The sequence below is a fragment of the Ammospiza caudacuta genome, chromosome Z (genome assembly GCF_027887145.1).
Source record: "Ammospiza caudacuta isolate bAmmCau1 chromosome Z, bAmmCau1.pri, whole genome shotgun sequence".
In the NCBI taxonomy this organism is placed as follows: Eukaryota; Metazoa; Chordata; class Aves; order Passeriformes; family Passerellidae; genus Ammospiza; species Ammospiza caudacuta.
The window spans coordinates 40,927,409-40,949,081 of record NC_080632.1 but is presented as its reverse complement, the minus strand read 5'-3'; the positions used below and the strand labels follow the sequence as shown (position 1 = coordinate 40,949,081).

At 37.9% G+C, this 21,673-nt stretch overlaps 1 protein-coding gene across 2 annotated transcripts; it reads left to right on the top strand.

Moving 5' to 3' along the window:
* The first annotated feature begins 3,118 nt into the window (after nt 1-3,118).
* LOC131571269 (programmed cell death 1 ligand 1-like) lies at nt 3,119-15,403 on the top strand. Of its 2 annotated transcripts, none has more exons than XM_058823917.1 (10): nt 3,119-3,280; nt 4,357-4,563; nt 5,526-5,572; nt 7,637-7,705; nt 8,389-8,739; nt 9,198-9,479; nt 10,663-10,773; nt 12,373-12,423; nt 13,370-13,435; nt 14,408-15,403. In XM_058823917.1, the coding sequence occupies exons 4-10, from the start codon at nt 7,651-7,653 to the stop codon at nt 14,428-14,430; spliced, it is 939 nt and encodes a 312-aa protein (XP_058679900.1). In that variant the 5' UTR covers nt 3,119-3,280; nt 4,357-4,563; nt 5,526-5,572; nt 7,637-7,650; the 3' UTR covers nt 14,431-15,403. The 2 variants fall into 2 exon arrangements, with proteins under 2 accessions (XP_058679900.1, XP_058679901.1); XM_058823918.1 differs by lacking the exon at nt 3,119-3,280 and adding an exon at nt 3,690-3,737.
* Nucleotides 15,404-21,673: the final 6,270 nt, after the last annotated feature.

Here is a 21,673-nt window from a genome sequence, read left to right as displayed (position 1 = left end):
TACTTGAAGTAAAAACTTGAAGTAAAGAACGTCCAAGAACTTGAATTATTGTAGTGATATTTTGAAAATGTCTGTGGCTTTTTGAAGTATTCAACAAGTATTCAATTTCTCTCCTAGATCTCTATGCAGCAGAGAACCAGGGGAGAAACTTATTGGTATACTCCAGCTCCACTCAAGATGGCACTACTGCACCGACAGCCACTGGCAGGTATTTAACAAGACTTCATCAGAGAGAATTGTGATTGATAAATTTGTGAGACTATAACATTCTTTCAAAGCAGGTTACCAAAGATACCATCCACTTCACCCGCCAAGCCCCTTGCAACCAAGCAAACCATTTTGGTCTGTCCAAATCTTTCCTTGAGGAGAAAGGAGTTTCAGAGTGCAGTAGACCTCTGTAGTGCAGCCCTGGCAAACCTCTGTGTCACAGAGATCTGCTTTCTATGGAGGGGTTAGCACGATGGGGCAGCAGATTTCAATAACACAGGAATAGATAAGGGAGAGGTGGAGGAACAGAACTGTGACTTTTTGCTAGAAAAACAGTACAGGTTTCTGAAGAAAGGATCTAGGACTTAAGAAGTAGCATGGAGAATGGAGATTAGTTTCCATAGGGCATAAGAAACCACTGTGGAAGGGAGACTGGCTTGAGCTACATCAGACTTCAAACACTGGCAGGAGCCCACTTGCAGCAGGGGCTGCAGCTCTTGCCTCGCTTGGTTGGTACCACTTGTGGCTTGAATTATGTGATTTCACTGATATTGTAAATATTCATGGCCCCACACTGGGGAATATAGCCTCTCTTGTTCTAATTCTCAGTCTGTCAGGTCATGGTATGGAGAGTTAAAAATCAGACAGCATCATATATTGCACAGTGCTGTTAGATTGTCAGCATTTCTGGAGGTAGGCAGTATTTCTCTAGTCCAGAAAGCAACAGGTATTGCTGCCATTAAAAAAGAGCCACGCAAAGTGATAAAGACATTTCAAAGTAACACAAATCTGGTATCCATCAGACAGGCAGTCATGTCTCCCTTGTTCTTGTAATATTTTTTAAAATAATATTTAAATTATAAGGCGTATTTTCTCCACAAACAGCTGGTCCAAAAATGATTGAACCTTGGAAATGCTGACTGTGATACCTAATTTAAAAAAAAAGAGTCAAGTAAAAACTGAAATAGTTATAATTTGAGCTGATGCAGATATCTATTAGGTAATTTATTTGTGATTTTTACATGATGAGGAAGAAATAGGAACACAGAATTAGAACTAGAAGAAATATTTGAAAGAAAGCAAGTGTTCTTCCTCTTATCTTTATATATAATGCACTTGGATGAATCAGTTTGAATTCTACCATAATGACTTGAATGTTAAACAATTCATTATTCTCTTCAATTATGTAATCCAGATTAAGAAGGAAATATATTATGCTAGAGATAGCTTGCAGAACTAGTATCTGGAAAGTAGGCTGTATCTGTATCAGTCTGCCTGACTGATTTAATTGAAATATTATCTACAAAATTGAATTCCAAAATTTATCAATCAAAATAGTAGGTTTGAAAGAAACTGAAGAAATAAATTGAAGACCAATGTCCTGAATTTGTAGTATTTAGCAAGCCAATTTCCTTGTTTTACAGTATATTTACTTAAGTATGCCAGAAGTGTACTGACTGTAAACATAGATGACCATAAGACATTTTAACCCCATAATAACTAATTATTTAACTTGTAAGAGTAACTTTTCCTTTTACATTTTAGGAATGAATATTCAGCAAAACAATCCAGACTTCTAATATTTTACATTAATGAAGAAAGATTATTGCAACCTTGTAGATTTTTATCTATTTTTTTGTTTTACTTTTTGACTTTTGAAAATAGAAACTGTGTGAAGGAAAATCCTAGAAGCTACATAGAACTAAGATGTAGCTTTGACACAGCATTTTTTGTTTGTTGTAGGGGAAGTCCCTATGTTACTGGTCTTCTTAGTTAACTTAAAGCATTTATCATAAACTAGAAGCTTCCACTTCATTCTGGGAATGTTTTTGCAGTCATTTTTTGTTCTTACTGAAAAGAAACTTCATAGATTGGCTTACGATTATTTTGTCTGGTTTTATGACTCTTTTGTAACTCATGTACACCACATAGTTTTGTAAGTAAATTTGCCCTTTACATGTTTATTGCTAAACAATTTGAAGCTTCTTAAAATATGAGCTTTCTCTAAGTCATCTGTTTGGGCTCCTACCTGCCTTGAGACCTCTGTGCTTCTCTGTGCTTGTGGAGATATGTCTCTGTTGGGCTGATATCCCATGGGAAGGGCCTGGAAGCAGCAGGGACAGCAGTCTTTGTCTGTCTGTGTGAGGGATGTGCAGAGGAGTTTTTATTGCATAACCTAATATCTACATTCTCCTTTCTGAGGGACTCATGTTATGTGTTTTTGGAAGATTTGAACACAATTAAACCGATTGCTGTTAAAAACCTCCACATCAATGTCCTGTATCAACAGAAAACCCGATGGCTTCCAGGTAGGGATTCCTGTGGTTTCTCAAACACCTGCTGGCTTGTGGCCCACAAAACCATTAACTTCATACTGCAGGTTTCAGTACCTGATGCTTAGGGTATAGAGAGCACAGGGGTTTCGGTGTCCTTCTCTCCTTCAGTGTACATTTCTTAGACGTGTATGCTACCATGTATCACAATTTTGTATTTGATTTATATTTTACCCTGTAAATACACTCATTAGTAAAACACTCTCATAACCACTCTTTGGTTCTTTGGTAATGTCCTGAGTAATATTCTTATTTCAGGGTTGCTTTCTCGCAGAAAAGTTATGGCTGATCTTGTTATGTTTCATAACATAAGAAAAATTATCGCAGCATAAAAACGATGCACAACACTGAATGTCCAGATTATATTATCATTAAATTGGAGGTTGTTTCCCAGAAGGCTCTTTAAGTGGCAGGGAATAGAGCTATTAAAATAAATTACTTCTTTGTCTCTGGAGAAGCAGGACATAGCTCCGGGAATTCAGGGATATCCTGGATACTGTGTCATTTCCAGTCCTCCGCATGAATAATGGAAATGCATTCGTTTAGAAAGTGCAAGCGACCCGTTTACAATAAATGATCTCACCATGTTGAAAAAGAAAGGATTAAGGACAGGCAACAGACGCAGGGTGAGGCAGTACTGGTGTCGCTTTTGGTTTTGTTGTTTAGAGCTCACGGCTCTCAGGAACAGAGAAGCTGCCTAGAGAACTCCCTGCTCCGCCACAGCTGAAGCGCTGGGAAAGGTGAGGCGCAGGAGCACGGCGCGGGGATTTTCGGCACGGCCTTCCGCGAAGGGCCGCGGCGGGGAGCACTTCCCGGCACTGCCGCGCCCGGCGCAGCCGCAGCGGGGGAACCGGGGCTGGGGCCGGGGCTGGGTAGTAGCACACCTGGTCCGACAGAGGCCTGGCCGAGATGGGGCGGGAGACGCTCCGCAGAGCTGCGGCGGCCGCGGAGAGAGCCCCAGGCAGGGAGGAGCCGCCAGGCTGGGAGGAGCCGAACGGCGGCAGTGCGGGGCGCGGGGCTGCCGGCGGCCCGGGCCCGTCCCGGTACTGCACCGGCCTCATCCCAGCCTGAGGTGAGCACGGCACCGGCGGCCCCCCGAGCCTGCCCGGGGCGTGCTCCCTGGAGGCGTCTGCTTGGCAATGCCCGGTGGCAGGCTGGACTGAGTGAGATAGGTGTCTGGGAAGTTCGGCAAAACAGGTGAAAAACCCCCAAAACTCAAACTCCACCACAGCAGTATAGAACTGTGCAGTAAAATGTGCTTGTGTGCATGTAGATGTGTATGTGTGCGTGTGTATATATATAGGAGTGTATGTGTATAGACAACAAAAATAAACAATAAGAACAAAAAGAAACTTAACAAAACACCACCTGTCCTGGTCCTTTATTTGCTGCTAAAAATTTACATGAAAAATGCAACCCTGTGACCTCAAGGTAAGCAGTGAAAAAGCAGTAACTAATTTCCTGACATTGAAAGGTCACTACATTGAAAGGTGGCTTCTGTGATCTCACGGTATTTAATAAATGTGTTTCAGTTTCTTTCTGTTACACCTTTTTTTTTTTTTTCCCCTCTACTGATTCAATATAATTTAGCCTGTTTTTAACAGCAGCAAAAAAACCAGTGGAAATTAACATTTATCGGTCTCACCTACTGCAAATATCCACCTCCTCAATCTCCTAAGGTAGTTTCATGTTGTTACAACCTAAATGTTACATCCAGCTATTTTATATACCACGGTTTCCACATTCATCTCACACATCAAGCAAAACCATGAACCTTATCAGTTTTGTACATTACGTGTTTTTTCTTCCACGACAGATATTGTGAGCAGGCTGTCAAGTGGAAAGAAGAAAACGGTGAAAAATTTTAGAGTGTTCATTTTGCAGTATTTTAATTCTGAGAACTTCAACCATTTTCTGATGTATGTGAAGACAACTTAAGAGAAGGAATTTACACTGAAACATATGGTTAGAGTTGTATTTTGTGCTCTTGACTCGATTCTCCCTCTACAGTCTACAAGTTAATGTGAGTTCATCCTTTTGCTTCTAATGCTTGAGAGGGGAGGGGGGTTCTGTATTCTTAAAGGACTTCTAGAATCAAGAAAATGAAAAAGACAGTACTCTATTTTTTGCTAGCATAGTACGTAGGATTAAGAACTCTTTTTTCACTACACAGTAGCAAGGCAAGTGGCCTTCACTGTGTCCAAATCTTGGGAAGAGAATATCTGTCTTTACAAGAGGAGGGTAGGAAATGCTTTTCCTGTTATTCCTACGTTATTTCTATTCCTATGACCTTTACGGACATGAGAAAATTGTGTGGAAAGTTCTAGTTGTTAGCAGCTTTTTGGCGTGGCTTGAGATTTATAATCTAGGGACCCTGAGTATGTGTAGATGGATGACCACCTGCAATTGGTATTCCAAGGACTAGTGCTTACACATAGCTTTGATTAGATTATGTGGTTTTAAAATGCCCATGGCATTTTATGTTCAAATTTTTGCAGCATTTGTCTGTTTGGTTACAGTGAACCACTGTTAGCAATACAGAATTTTCCCTGCTGGGGAACTTTCCAATAATGGGGAAGTTTCCTAAAGAAGTAGGTGTACTTACATCAACATTTAAGTTGTCACATGAAGTCTTTTGACAGATAGTTCTGGTTTTTCCTGTCATTTTCATTTGATTGTGGCAGAAACGTGCAGCAGCAGTACTGAGGAGCAATTTGTACAGTTTAGAATATAATTTGCTTTTAAAAAACTTCCACAGATGTTGGAAGCTGGCAGGAGGACAGAAAAGACACTGTGGTAGGTACTGTAAGAAAAATAGCAAGCTTTAGTAAAGGACTTTGATTGATGTCAAGGTCTCAAACTATCCAGAGGATTCTTCTGCTCAGGGTAAAACAAGAGAAGGTTCTATAATGGTTATTGGAGTGGTTTTCTTTTTGCATGTGCACCTGGATTTGACCTGGACCTGCATTTTTTTCCCTCTGAAAGTGAAAAATTGAATACAGCTGCAAACTTTCTCAGTCTTGAGGAAATTTGTAAGTAGTAGTCATACTTCTTTTGTGTATTGTAAAGCTTGTTTTCCTCTACAGTGGGAGAAGGCATTCTAATAAGTGTCAGCAATTGTAGGACATAAACATGGGTCTTGGGACTATAAAAGCTAACTTGCTGTCTGTCTTCCAGGAGTTAATCAGAGCACCCCTCCTGGACATCATGCCAATAATTCGTTTTCCTGTTAAAAAGGTGGATAGGGGTTGCAGGCAGGAGTATGGGTATCTTTCCTGACTGTAGAGCACATACTGTTTGTTCCAAGCAGTGTACTAGTTCAAGCAGTCTGCTTTGTTATGAGCAGTCTACAGCCACTACTTTAAAACAAAACAAAAAAAAAAAAAAAAGAAAAAAAAGAAAGTATTTTGAGTCTGAGTGTGCTGCAGCTCTGGTCATTCTGATAGGGGGAGTGCACAATACCCAGTCAGTCTCAGTGATAGGCTTGTCTCCAGAGTAAGGGTGATTATGGTACTTTTGTGTGATGGGTATACCTCTGTCTCGTTGGAGAAGCTTTACTTTGGAGCTTAGTTGGTGGTCTGGAGTGCTTGTTACTCTAGCAGGGGAATCATGATGGAGGCATACTGATGCATACACATTCAGAGAAACTCTTGGGGACCCACAGGATTGGGCTGCAATTTTCTAGTGCTTTCAAGGACATCACTTGTGGCTAAGGAGTAAGTCTGGCACCTAATTACTTTTTGAAGCCTAGGATTTATCAATTAATCAGATCTTGCACCCCGAGAGTCTTCTTTGAATTATTCCTGTGCCTATTTTTAGACTATGCTTACATTGTTAACAATGTAATGGATTGCCTTCCTTTCTCAGCTCCATATGCATTGCTTGCTGCAAATCAGCTGTTGGGATCAGGCAGCAGCAGTCTGAGGAAAAGAAGTAAATTGAATCAAATTGTTAGAAGGAGTCTAGTTCCCTTAAGCCACAGCACAGTAAGGGCACATGTGTCTTATGAATTCAAGACAAAATTGTTTTTTCACTGTCATCTTAAAGTTGACAATCAGAGAAGGAAGGATGAAACATAAAAATTGTGAAGAATGGCAGTCAAGATAGAGTTTCATCAGTTAGGAAGTTTCATGAGCGTTACAGTTGTCTAATTTCTTATACAGATTCTGAAACTACCACTAGGAAATAGCTAAAGGCAATACTTCGTTATTTTGGTGGATGTTTATGGGTCCAAAATTAAAACTTTATTTAGAAAAAAATTACCATTTTCTGCGTTTAGGGCTTAAAATACAGACTTACCAAAAGCAGTGGGTGTGTTAAGATTAAATGTATGAGTCGATATTAATAAGCATTTTAAAATGTTAAAATGTTGTGTAGGACTATAAAGCCTATGTCAGTAAAGAGGGGAAAAACTTCTGACAGAAAAGTGAAATGACTTTTGTATTCAGATGTAAAGCAGCAGAAATTCAATGCAATAGATTCTGCTTGTAGATTGACTGGCTTTGTCACTGTTTTACAAAGGCACTACTGTGTGAATGGTTGATTCATAGTTGTTACTGCATAAATATATGTTATGAAATGAACATATATTTATGAATTGTTTTCACAGTATATGTAACTTTGTGAGCCTTCTGGTATGTACTGTGGGACCAGGGTAAAAAAGCAGGGTGTATTCACAGTATGTTAAAATAAAATGAACAGGTGGGGAAGAACCAAGTTCTATTTCCTGCACTGACAGTATAGAAAATTCTTTCATTCTCCTAATGGGAGCGACATTCCCTGCTATAGTTAGGCTACAACTGGGTATTTGTGAGTATTTATTCACTTATCAACAGATAATGATAAAGGATTTATTTAGCCATCTGTCAAGAACAGATGTTTAAAGCAAATAAAGTAATATGTTTTTCCTGGACCCACCCATTCAGGAAGATTTCTGCCTGATTATCTACTGGGTGCAGTTTCATCCTGTTCTTAAATAGGGTGGGATCCAGTGTCTCCTGTCCAATTCTTTGTGTGGATTGCTATGAAGTGTATTTGACAGTGCAACTCAGAAAATGAGTATTTATTTATATTTGTCTTATTTTTTATTGGTTTAGGTTCCATCTGCATCATGGGAAGGCCTTTGTTTTTGTATGTATTTTTATTCTACTGGCATTTCCTAAATGGTAAGAAGCCGTAAAAAGCAGTAGAACTATTTTGGTGTGTTTTCTTTCCATGTATAAGCACAGAAATGTTAATTTCTCCAGTTTTCCTTCAGCTGCTAGCATTTGAGGTTTTTTCCCTTAATGCTTTAAGTGAAAAGGTCTAAGCATAGCTTTACATTAAACCAGATGCATGTATTTTGATATGGGGCCAGGTTAAAATCCCTGTCAGTTCCAGCAGAGGCACCTTTTCAAACAAGGTACCATTAGCATTACACCAAAGGTTTTCTAGACTCTATCAGACCTGGGAAATGTTGTGTATTGTTTAACATTGTGCGTAAAAAACAATTGGCATTTATATAAAAAGAACATTCCCATTGCTAACACTTGCCTGTTACCACAACAGAGTTTTCTCAAAGCAACAGCTGATGGCTGTGCATATACAGTTCACTGTTTTTAGTACAGCATCACACTGTGTGTGTACACAAAGCAGGTGTCTGCAGATATGAGTGCCCATTGTGTGTGTATACAGCAGAGGTCTTGTGTTTTATCACATACTTGGACAACTACATACCAAAATGTTTAACTTTTCAGAACAGAGAATGTACTTTGGTCCTTAAAATTTCCTATGGATATGGTAAGACATGACTTTAAAGATTAGGTGTATTATTTAAAAACTAAGTTTTCTTCCAAATTTTGTTTTTCAGCTTTATTCACAGTTGAAGCTCCTCAGTCACTCTGCATTGTGGAACGTGGGAACAATGTGACCATGGAATGCACATTTCCAGTGAATGGGAAGTTAGAGTTTAGAGATTTAAGTGTCAGCTGGGATAAGAAAGATGAGTTGAAGCAGGTTTATGTACTTCACAAAGGAGAGGAAGACCTCAAAAATCAGCACAATGACTTTAAGGGAAGAATAAAATTGTTGAAAGAGAATCTGAACTTGGGACAGTCTGTCCTTCAGATCACTGACGTGAAGCTCAGAGATGCAGGAATTTACCGCTGTGTTGTTGCCTATGGGGGAGCTGACTACAAGACAATCCACCTGAAAGTTAAGGGTGTGTATGCTACTATCAGCGGTTCAATATTGAGATACTCTTAAAAGATTTCAGAGGAGATCCTGAAGTAAGATATATCTGGATTAGCAGCTAAAGAAACCTAATTGGAGACAGGGGCTGTCTGATGGTGCTTGCACAGCTGTGTAACTTAGGCTTCTGTTTAGGTTGAATCCGTGTTCTGTCCTTTAAACCTCCCATTACATGTAAGGAATCAGGTTGCAAATCATGTGTAGAGTACAAAGACCATAAAGCCTAATGAGCTTTCTAAACCACATCAAATTTGTAATAAATCCTGTACCTCCAGTTACAGACTCAATAGTATTACTTACCTTTCCTGTCAAAATCCAAGCTGAAACTTGACCCTGGGGGCTGGGGAAAAAGAAAAGGTGTCTTTCCTTTAATACAGGCTGTTCTTCTAGCTTCCTATTGGTAATGATTTTTTTCCCCCAATTGTTTAGCTCCTTACAGAATTATAAACCAAGGAGTGGTGAGCACAGGACACAACGAATGGAAGCTGACGTGTCAATCAGAAGGATACCCAGCAGCTGAAGTGATATGGCAAAATAGAAACTACGAAGATTTGACTTATAAGGCAAACACAGAATTTGAAACTGCAAATGACCAGTTGTATCGTGTGACAAGTACCCTCACAATCAAAAGTGGAATTGATGACATTTTTTACTGTATATTCTGGAATAAAGAGCTGCAAGAAAATACAACTGCCATTTTACACCTAGCAGGTAACACTTCTGAATTTCATTTATGGTAATACACTTCAAGGTGCTAATGTAATTTTGTCCCAGTCGAATTAGCTATGATTTGTTTCTTTTTCCAAATTTTGAAGAGGCTAGACAGAAATACCTGTGTCATTAAGTTTTGTTATTAATGTATACTTTCACCATACTAACATGTTCATCATGCATGTATGGTCAGAATATAAAGACAGGGATTTTGTGTGACCTGCAGGTATCTGGAAATTGAGTCTAAATCTTTTAAAAGTTCCATTATTTGGAAGACATGTAACTTAGCATCTGAAAATTAAATCCTTCCATCTTCCAAGATTATTCTAGTTTGTTGATGATTACTGTCACATAAACTTAAACAATATGGTCTTTTCCTGCCACTACAGCCTTTGCTTTGAGCATATTTAAATTTAAGTACTTGTATACAGATTTTTTTTCCCTCATAAAGTCAAAATTAAAGGAAAATTCCTATATGGACAAGACTAATACAATTCCTAATTAAACCTTTTAACTGGGCAGCTCCTCTTCTGCTTTTGCTTTTGATTATTCTTTTCGGCACTGTAGCCTGATATGTTTTCAACCAGACAGGAGACCCAATCCAACTCAAAAACAGTATTTCTCTTTGTCAGACTGTCACTGAGGTCATTTCCCTGATGCAGTTCACCATCTAGTTTTAAGAACACCTGTGCAGTCACGCTTTTTGGACACAACAAGGGTTTGAAACAGCCGTGTTTAGAGTGAGAAAACCAAGTAATTCTTTCAATGGGCAAGTCTGATTTTAACAAGAAAAATATCTGGGATTCAAGGAGACCATTTACCCTTTCCATCTGGAGCAATCATTACCAGATGAAAAGAGCCTCTTTCTCAATTACGTTTTTCGTGTAATCCTGGGAAACTAAGCCTGATGTAACACTTTCACAAGCAGGATTCTGATGGGATCAAAGGCACTATCACATGGAATGCAGAGAACAGAGAAAAATATTAATATGTTCTATCTTCCCCTCGCCTTATTTGAAAAAAGTGTTATGTACATCATTAACACCTGACCTTAGACACAATCTATAAAGTTGTTATTATGTCTTAATTGCTCATAGCAAAAATAATACAATGAAAATGAAAGACAAAGGGAGGATCCTATGCAATTATGTAATGTCTTATCTCCCACCTGTTTTTCTTGAAGATTCAACTGATGGCATTCTCCAGACTAAGAGCAGACGCTTTGTTGGAGCAATTCTCATTGCAACTGCTTTTGTGGGATCAGTGCTTCTATTTCTGCTCTGCATAAGAAAAGGTATGCAAATTATTTATTTTAGAGTGTCTCAGTTATTAGCAATCTGCTTTGTTAATTCATCCTCACTGAGTGGAATGAGACAGTTTTTTACCATATAATTTATTTCTCTTTCTTTACTGGGCTTGAGTAGATACTAGCAAGTTGACAGAGGGAAACAGGTTATCAACCCCTCACAAACACCACTTAGCCATGCATGTTTGTTAATTTTTCTTATAGGTAAGGATGTAAGCAGTAAAATTAGTGTCTAACCTATTGCATCATCATCATCTTTTACCTACTGGAAATTGAAGGCTCCTCTTCTGTGTCTTCCTTTTTGACTGGGGACCAGAATGCTGGTAGCTGGTAGTAGGATACTGGAGGTTTTTTAGTGGTTCTTATTCTGCATTCTCTGAAATAGAGAATTTCACTGACCTGTGAGAGCACCTGTTTTTTTTTAAAGTGAATATTTCATTGATTTCCTCACTAAGTTTTGAGCTTTCTCAGTTCACTTCCTGAATTAATATTGGATATTTTCAGCATCACAGTATGTACAAAAGCTAAAGCGTTTGGCAATAATTTGTTTTCACTTGCTAGCTAACAAAAGAAAAACTTGAAGATATAATTTGTAGGTTGTCTGAGTATGAAAAGACTATAGCTAGCACCCAAAATAAAGGAAAAAAAAAGTTTTAAACTTGTTACTTAAACGGAAAGAAGTACTGTTAATTTCTTTTTCTTTCATAGGTTGGGTGGGGGAGGGGGGTGGCTTTTTAAAAGTCCTTAGAAAAGTATTCATAAGCTTAACAGGCTTGCAGGTGATTCTAACAGGCTGCAAGAGGACTGCAGATAATCCTGCAATTATAAGAATATACTTGCCCTAAGAACATAATAGGAATAGGAGGAGAACATGAAAGTGGAAGAAGGGACAGCAAAATCCTTGACTGCTCGAAAGAATCCCACTGGGGATTTCATTGAAGGTCAGAAGTTTCCTAGGTTGCTTGACTAAGATTTATTGTTTGTGTGTGTATGTGATAATGCACATCACATTAGCTTTCATATCTATCTATACACACATACACGTGTGAGTGTGTGTGTGTTTGATAAACTACAAGTTGATTCAAAAGCTAAACTGTAAGTTTACACTGTAAGTGACAAGAAGTTTTTATCTTGAATCCTAAGCTGTCCTGGGTTACTGGACAAGTGATTGTTTCAGAACAGAATCTTCCCAGAATGTGAGAATTTTTCCCCTCAAAAAGCACTGAGAAGATGATCCCCTTTCTGTTCCCTGTTTTCTGATATGTTCAAATTCTGGGTGAAAAGATGCAGTGGGAAACCATTTGAACAAGTATTTTCCAGTGATGTTAGTGCATAGTATCAATGGAGTTCCAGCTTAGAAACAAGAAAAGGAGGTTGGAAAGGAAACCAACAGATTGGGAGTACTGAAGAATTTATTTTAGAGTTTTGGAAGAAAATTAGTATTTTGAGAACAAATGTAATGTGTTATTACATTTGTAGTGTAATGGGCTATGTAATGTGTGCCCCTCCCACCAATGTGTTTAAGCTCCTCAATAGATCTAAGGCAAGTATTTTGGGTTGTTTTTAATTTGTTTTGTTTTGTTTCAGCTAGAGCAAATAAGGGCAACAGAACACCTGTGGCGAGTCCATCAATAGCAAGTATGTACATACGACATAAATCTAGCAGAGCGTGATTCTTGTGGAAATAAGAAATTCTTTTGCTTGAGAATTAACTTTGTAATGGTGACAACCAAATGGAGATTTAAATTCTATTTTATAATGCTTTCTACATTTCATTTACATAACAACTATAAATTACAATTGAAGAATGGCTTTTCATGACTGTGTCATCCTTTCAAAAGGAATGAAAAGCATACTTGTTCCAGGAACTGATGCACTCCTGATATGCACAAGAAAAGGACAGAGCAGTATATTGTGTTTTGGAAAGTCTGCAATAGGATGGGACAGGCTCCCTGGAACGTAATAGCTCAGAATGGCATCACATCCTGATGTGCAGACTTTTTGCTGCAATTTGAACTGTGTTGGCACATTCCTCTGTTTTTTCCAGTATCATAGCATGCGTTTGGGGGTCTTTGTCACAACATTCGTGACAGAGAGTTTGGCCCCGTTGAGAGAAACTCAGGGAAGCTTTAGTTTCTGTGTTGATATTGATGATATTTACTATGAGCAAAGCTTAGTGGAGGCCAGCACCACCATGACAGGTGCTATTGAAGGAAATGAAGAAAAGAGACTTAATATTTACAGCAGGAGAGAAGAGATTAAAATCCTTTTGCTGCCTGTCAAGATGGTTACTGGCTGACTTACTTTTAAGTTGTGGTATGGGTATTTGGAGACCACCACAAATTAAATTGCTGTGTGAAAATTGGTTCATGCTGGCTATTGGCATTTTTCTGAAGAAAAGCTCTCTTGAGAGTACTTGCTCAAACAGAAACAGCATTTACTGCTAATCTCATCCCTTGCTCTACATTCAAGTCACTCTAGATCCTGAGTGGCCTGAGGTGGCAGTTTCTAACACATATCTATCACTATAGGAAAAGTTTAAGCTATGCTCACTGCTGCGTGTATATATGTCCTTTGCTTACAGAACTTGCAAAAGATAAGGATACACACAACTGCAGAGATGCTTCTTTTGAAGACAGAGAGCTGAAATGTAAGTATAAATGATGAAGGAAAAATTAGTAGCAAATTTTACACAGCATAAACCATCCTGGTCACTGGAGCATTGATTAAGGACTGGTTTATTTAGCCTCTTGTTTCAACAGACAGAGCCTGCAAGAAATAATACAGCTTTGCATTCTGTGTCTTACAAACTCACCATCATAACTCATTGTGTACTGTTCTTTACATCAAAGAATGAATCTAGTTTTTAAAATAGAAAGATATACGAAGGAAAATATGATGTGGAGATATATAAAACCCCAAACCAGTCGCTTTTCCCAGCTTGCACTTTTGCTATAGAAAGAGCTGTTCATGCATATCTGTAAGGGTGGTGGTGGCAGTGAAGGAGGGGACAGGAACCTGTCACAGCTACTTGAGCAGGTCTCAAGCTGTACGATTTGCTCTCAACAAAGCAAGAAAATATATGAATCAAATATCTCAAATCTGTGAAATATCCTATGGTGTGGAACAAGAGGGTGAAATTATTGAAGTTTTTCTCTCACTTTCTTGCTGACTTCTAAAGCACTTCAATTAATTGCATCCCAAATCCCTCCCTGCTACACTTTACTACAGTAAACTTACAGGTAAGCCTGCTGGTCCTGCAGGTGTAGATCTCCAAGCACAAGAGTTAGGGTCTGGGGATATACCACTGGGAATACTGACAGAGGGAGCACTAAAGGTATTTAAAAGAATTTTAAAAGGTTTTGAAAGAAAGGGGGACCTGAGCAACAGCAATCTCACTGTATTTGCTAAAGAGCACTTCCCACACTGTTTTATGTTTGAACTACCACTTTTATTTACTCCCATGATCATCTTTTCCTGTTTGATCTTTTTAATTAATTTAATTTTAGATGAAGGAAACTTTTTGGTACCTTCATACTCTAGGAAAGGGGTGCAAAAAGTGTTCTGTGCCTTCATCATTTTGTAATTTGATAATTTTTTCATGTAATTCTTCCTGTTACAGATATGCAAATTGAGAAGACCTAGAGAGAACAGGGGAAGACTTTTTCCCTCTGTTGTGAAGATTTGTCAGCTCAAATGTTCTGTGTTCTATATACTGAAGGGGATATTATTTTTTTGTATTTATTGTGTGATGGCAATCTTCTATATTGTTGTAACACAGGAAAAAATTAATGAAGTTAAAAAAATTATTATAGCATAAAAAATATTGAATAGATTCTGTATATGTGACTAGATAGTGAGGTATTTATTTAAACATCAAAGTTTCTACCTTCTCAAGTTTAGGCAAATGTGTCTTTCAAAGATTTCATTTAATTAAATGTATCTTTCAGGTAAAGCACTTTAGGTCTATGACCATCATGAATTTCATAGCTAGCTCTTGATAGGTCGTCTTCTGAACCTTTTTTTCTTCCTTCTTCACCTGAGCTCACAATTTCTTGCACATAACTGGTTTTCCATAGTTTAAAGAATCTTTTCAATACTTTGATCCTCATAAAAGGTGCAACAACACAAATTGCCATACATGCAGGGCATTTTCATTATTAAAATACCAGATGCTCTCAGCTAAGCCTGAAAAAGATGATTTAAAATTCTTGGTAATTATGGTTTGGAAATTAAATAATACTAAGCTTTTTGATATTTTCTTTGAAAAGCATCGTGGGCATTTAATTTCCTCATGATATTGCTGGCACTACTTGGTTACTGCTCACTGTCTTCTGATTTACAGTCTGGGGATAATGCAATTCTTTGGACATTTAGGAAAAACAGCCCTTGCTTTAGATTATCATTTTGTTTTCTTGGGAATGGGAAAAGGAAAACATACTTACTTCTAGGACATGAAATAACTGCACATGTGATTACATAGAAATGCTGAAGTAACCTGTTCTTGGTTCCCATTTCACAAGTTATTGTTGTCTATATTTTGCTAAGTGCCTAGCTTTTTGTGGGGGGGATCATACACAGGTGAAAAAAATTATTACAATGGTATTCACAATTGTATTTTTTTAATAAAACATGTTTTGCTTTTCTTGTGGTTTTTCCTGCTTTCCTTAACCTGTCAGCAAGTAGTGTAAGCTCTATTTGCGTATTTCTGAGAGAAAACAGTATCTAAGGATTAGGTGTAGGAGAGAGCCTACAGCCATGACATTCCTCTAATGGCTCCCACAAAGAACAGATGGCAGAGAACTGGAATCTCATTGGACTCAGATTTTATTTTTAATTTGAAAATAAATAATGTATTGTGCAGTCCCAAGAATGTGGACACAGTCCTCATTTGTGAATGCCAGGGCTTCACTGCTGGCAGTATTCAAAGTAGCTAATGCAAGGTTGTGTTTAAAAATCTGAGAAAGCTGTCCTCTTTAGTAGAATAGAGAAATGTCTGTCAGAATCATAATGGGGTTGGTCAACCACAGTTCAGTAAAATAGTTACTACAGAGTCATTTCCCTGATTCATTGCAGACCTTGTGTATTCTGATACTGATTATTCCCATTTGACTCTTCAAGGTTACCATGTGAACTTGAATATCTCCTCCTGCTTCCCAACATGCTTTTTGAATCTAGGTGTCATTGAAGGTGATAGCCAAATTTTAATTATTTACAGAGAGGTTTTTGAAATATCAGGGCCATTTGTAGACAAAGTACTGACTCAGCACAAAAATATACAATCATATCACCACATAAATAATTCCCTTTCCAGACAAGATAACCTTTTCACTTTCTACTTCCTGTTTGGGACTGGACAGCTGTGTGCATTTTACAGTAAAAGTGAAGAAGTCTCCTCTTGTTAGTTCTTATAAGCCTTTGCAAAGCAGTGCTTGCTTTGTGTTATGGAACTGAAGTTAATGTCTTTATCAAACTCTACTCTACAGCAGGAACTGTTACATTTCTCTTTTCCCAGTAGGAGAAAGGGCAAGTTACTGTTGAAAGTGCTGTATATCAGATGAGTAAGATAATGAAATGAGGGGATAAAATTAGAAATTCTTTAGCTGAACCCTAACTTCTAAAATGACAGTGATTGAATTCCTGAGTGGTTGATGGGAAGCATAAAATTTTGCTACTTCTTTAGAAAAGCAGGACATGAGGCAAATAACAGGTAAAGCAAAAAGCCCTGCCCTTACTAAATAAGCTCTCTTTTATATTTCTCTGAAATACAAGGCTGAACTTGTCTAATCTTATTTTAGAAATTAAGCTTTTAGTAGAATTTAAGTTTTGTGGCTTCACTTTTATGAATACAGGGAGACAGGCCCACATGTTTATCCTTCAATGCCATAAGTGGTTTCAGGTAAAGTACTTTCTGCTCATTACACAGGGATAATACATACCAAAGTGAAAATAGAGCATTTAGTTCATGAGAACTAGGTAAGTGGAAATCCTTCCTATCCTAAGACAAAAAATGTAGTTAAACACTATAAGTGTAATAACATTTTTTCCTTCCATTAAAAACATTTGCATGATGCTTCAGTGTTTTTGGATATCTGGAAGACAAAATACAGCAGCAAGCAGGAGCAGACTTAGCTTCAGTAAGCTGCATTTTACTTCCTAGTAGCCAAGCATTATTAGATTTTCAAAAGTGCTCAGAAAAGCCTGGTTCATGTGCACAATCAAAATTGGCTTATTGGTATTTCAGTTCAGGACTCATTTATTTTACAAATGTAACAATGAACCAGTGTGGTGGCTTGCTTTGTGATGTGGCATTTAATTTTGTAGAATATGAAAGCTATTGAAAATTACAATTCCAATAAAGATCTAATAATATGAAAAATAGAATCATTGCTGTTGACCTGCACAGCTTTCCATGGAGCAGAACTGCAGGACTTTTGACTGTGTCCCTTTTCCCCTTAGGTTAAAAAAATTCCAATGGTACATCATTCAAGCATGGGCTAGACAGGAAAACAACAGAGGTGTTAAGAGTGGAATTTCTGCTTTTGCAGACCTTAACCATAGGACCTCTGTTTTTTTCAGCATATTGTCCCAGATTCACTGTCTCTCTCTCTCTCTCCATATTTTTCTGGCTCTGCAAGTGTATGATTGTCCCAGGCAAGTCAGATGCTACTGGGTTCTTGTGATGCCCAAGGCAAGTCACTGATTCTTGGGCGATTTCACTGAGCTGACTCCTTGTTCCAGTATGGGAACACATGAAGAAAACATACTGTAGGCAGGACTAGCTCAGAATGAGCAGAAGATGGTGATGGTGATCGTGAAGTAACTTTGGTGTTTCTTTTCTGTCATCCAAATCATTGACTTCTGCCAAAGAAGTCATTGGAGCTCTTCCGGGAAAAGGTGAGACTACTCGTGAATTACTTTGTGTGACGGGGCTACACATGATAAGCTTACTGAAGAAGAATAAAGTAATGTAACAGTGGTTTTGTTGAGCTAGTTTGCTCTGCACTAGGCAGCAGGAGACATAATTTCATAAATCAGTCTGGAACTGTGAGGCAGGCAATCATCATACATCTTCCCAAACCAGCTAGGATTTGCAGGAGTAAAGCCACAATCATTTTTTGTGTTGAGGTAGAGCACAATTCTCGCAAGCAGTGAGAATCTAATAGGAGACAAAAGAGAATGTGTAGCACAAACACATCACAGAATCACAGAATCACAGAAGTTCAAGACTGGAAGAGACCTATACTGTATCTCTTTTATGTCTCTCACTCATTATGACATCATAAATTAAAATTCACTCATTATGTCATCATAAATTAAAAGATAGAGTGATGAAAAATGAAAATATGTGTCCATTGATAAAACTGTTTGATAGAACAAAATACTTTTATATTGGAAGGAGATCTATCAGTCACCTAATCAAATCTTCCACTCAAAGCAATGACATCGTAAAAACAATTGCACAGGCTTTGTCTTGTAAAGTTTGGTGCATTTGTAAGCATGGAGATTCACAACCTCACTGAAGTGTTTGATTAGCCTCCTAGTGATTTTTGTTTTTTGGTAATAACATCAACCTAGATAAAAATTAAGAGGAAATAGATTCTGCAAATATTAGGTAATTGCATGATGAATTCTTGTAAAATTCATCTGATGAAAGTAAGAAAATGTAACTTGATGAAGGTACAACAGTCCTAGTAAATGCAAGTTCAGATGCCAATGCTGTACACTGCTTTAAATGATTATAAACCCACTGAAAATCATGGGCATAATCAAAAACAGAATTTGAACACATAGATTTTACAGAGTGATTTGTATAATTTTGTTGGATGCGTGCACATTCTCAGCAATGCAGAGAAATGACCTCAGTGTACATTCAGCATGAAACTGAAACTAACAATGTCCTGAGAAAAGTCCTTTCAACAGAGTCAGGTTTTCTATGACATAAAGATCAGCCTACAAGCTGAATAAGATCAGCCTACAAGCTGTGCTATTGGTGCATGTTATACACTGTCATACGACTTGGGTAGTTTCTGCTATTGTGCAAATAGGATAGAGTTTTGGGAATCTTTGCTGTTACATGAATCAGATTGCAATGACCTGCGTAAAGATCTGATGTGAGTATAACACTGATAAAATGCAAATTGATTTTTCCTGTATTTCTGGCTGATGGATTGAGGGTTTTTTCCTAGATTCTTAAGATTTACTTAATTTATTTTCAAAATATTACTGGGATACAGAATCTGATTGTGAATGAAAGACTGGATAAGTTCCAGATCTTAAAACACAGGTCCATATAAATTTCTAACCCTGATGTTTTTAGAAGTTGAAATTCTCTTACAAATCTATCTTCTCTCATAGGCAAAGGCAGAGGAGTGGTGCTGGTGAGCCTCTTCAGCTTGTACATGAGGATGTAGCTCTTAGTAAATATTTCATCCTGAATTTCAGGGAGGATTTGAATGGAGAAAAAAACCTCTGTATATATTTGTATCTATATATTCCTATTTACATTCTTTCAGTTGTTAGTAACATACTACCTGCAGGTTGTTTTGATTGTACAGCAAGTCTGGAGACTTTCACCTTCTGCATCCCACAAAAAGCATAGGCTATGAAGAGGAGAAGTTCTTGTGCCTCTAAGAAGTCTTTCTTTCTGTAGAAGCTAGAGATAAAAAAGAAAATTTGCAGTGTATCATGCCAAAATGTCAGTCTGTATTCAGTAATGCTGCTAAGAGTGGAAAGGCTCTGAAAAGTTCTATGATATACGGAACTGCTTTTTAAATGTAACAAAATTTCACCCCAATTCTATCCTAGTATCTACAGAAAAAAAAAAAAATTAGCTGTATTAGAATGATCATATTTGTCATGGAACAAAAAACTGACAGTGGAAAATATTCAACAGGTGACAGTTAAACAATGCAGGGAAAGTGAGAATTCGCAGATAATGTGAGCAAAGGAGGAAGTGAGAAATTATATATCTTCATCTGAAGGCTGAAGGAAGATGGAGAGCAGACTGAAATTATGCAAATAGGCTGTCACGTGTAAACATCAGGGACAAACCAATTGTCCCAACAATAAATTGCCTGTGTGGTGAGATGGGCAATAAGGGACTGCAACGAGTGTGCAAAAGACAAAAAGAATGGCAGGTGAGGTGGTATTTGGATAAGGCAGGTTTGAGAAAATAAGAACAAGAGATTATGTCCACAAAATATACTGAGACAGGCTGAAGGAATGGCCTTGGAACAAATTTTAATATGCATGGTTAGGATTTTTTATTAAATTCCTGAAATAGAAAATAAGTACCTTCTTTCTGATGGTGAGATACAGAACAGTTGTAGTTTGTATGAGTATCTAATGCTTGTTTTTTGTTTATTCTCTTGTTTATTTTCTGACCTAGTATTTTTAAACTTTTTTCTTTAATTTTTTTTGTTTCTTTCTTTTTTTTTTTAAACTAGATCCTTCCACAGAAAGTAAAATCAGTTTAGCCTTTTCATGAAGATGTCAAAAAGTGGTGTCTTTTTGCACATGTGAGAGTGTTAGAGGAAAGCTGTTGAAAAAACTTGCTTCCATGCAAGTTTTTGCAAAATGTACAGAAGGCAGGGGAGTTTCAGTAACAGAAAAAGACAAAATAATCTGTGACCGGGACTATATAATCTTTTGCTGTGTACATAGGTGCATGAGAAGATAGTCTCTTTGAGAAAAATAACTCCATTTCACACAAGGAGAGTCAAATGGAGCCAAGTCAGATTCCTGTTAACACAGCTGGATTGCTTTTGATTAAGATGAGTTTGTAATTTTGGATTATTTCCAGAAGGCACTGTCCTGTGCTTAGTATGGGTACTAGCTTTGCAGTACAATTAGACAGAGAGTGCAGAAGGAGAGGGATTAGGAAAAGCATAGTCATTAGGAAAACATAGCTGATCTAGGCTCACTAATGTTGCAGAGTCTGTCAGCAGAGGAGGAAAAACATTGAATGTAGGAGTGAGCAGATCAACTGCAATATTTGTATTTCAAATCTGTAACAAAGTCTACCAGCTCAAGATGTCTCAGGTTGCAAGACCGCTAGCAAAACCTTCTTTGCAGAAGTGTACAAGGCAGTTTGTGCGGAGGTGAGCACTGGCCAACTGGCCAGCCTGGTGATATTTCCATCCACCCAGCTCCCAGCCGTGGAGTTCAATGTCCCCACTTCTCTCTGTGTTGTAAAAACAACTGTATTTTACCTGCTACAACCCAGCAGGATCACATCAAAAATGCTGCCAATGGGACACCTTGGTCTCAGGGAAATATGATTCAAAGAAGGGTCTGTCTACCATAGCCACTTAAAAAGAACCAAGTACCCCTTCCTTAGTCCTTTAATAGTTTGGTATTCCAGAGTGAAATCTGAGAGATTATTGTGAACTTCTGTGTTGATTTGACTCCTGCTTTAAGCCTGGAGGAAAGCCAGTGTGCTTGAAAGCTTGTTTAGCTTTTCCAGCTGGTCTGATTATTCTATTGGAAGCTATGGGTCTAAAAAGCTCACCTTACTTAATGCTGCTAAATTTCATTATGTAGACACCAATTGTGTTTACTGTTCTAAATCATCCATTTGCTAGAAAAAAAATATTTTAATAGCTGAAACAATGTTTCTGGGAAAGGGTTTCCCATTATTTATTAGACTATAAGGTCCCTGTGTCAGTGACTGTGTCTCTGGTTGTTTTGTTTAGTGAACAGCACAGATTCTCAGGATATTCAGGATCCTTTGTTAAGCTTGTGTTGAGAATAATCATAGAACTACAGAACCATAGAATGATTTGAGTTGGAAGGAAACTTTAAAGGTGATCTACTCCAACCCCCCTGCCATGTGCAGGAGCAATCATAGCAAGGGTACTAATCAAAGGTAGAGGATCTTACGTTA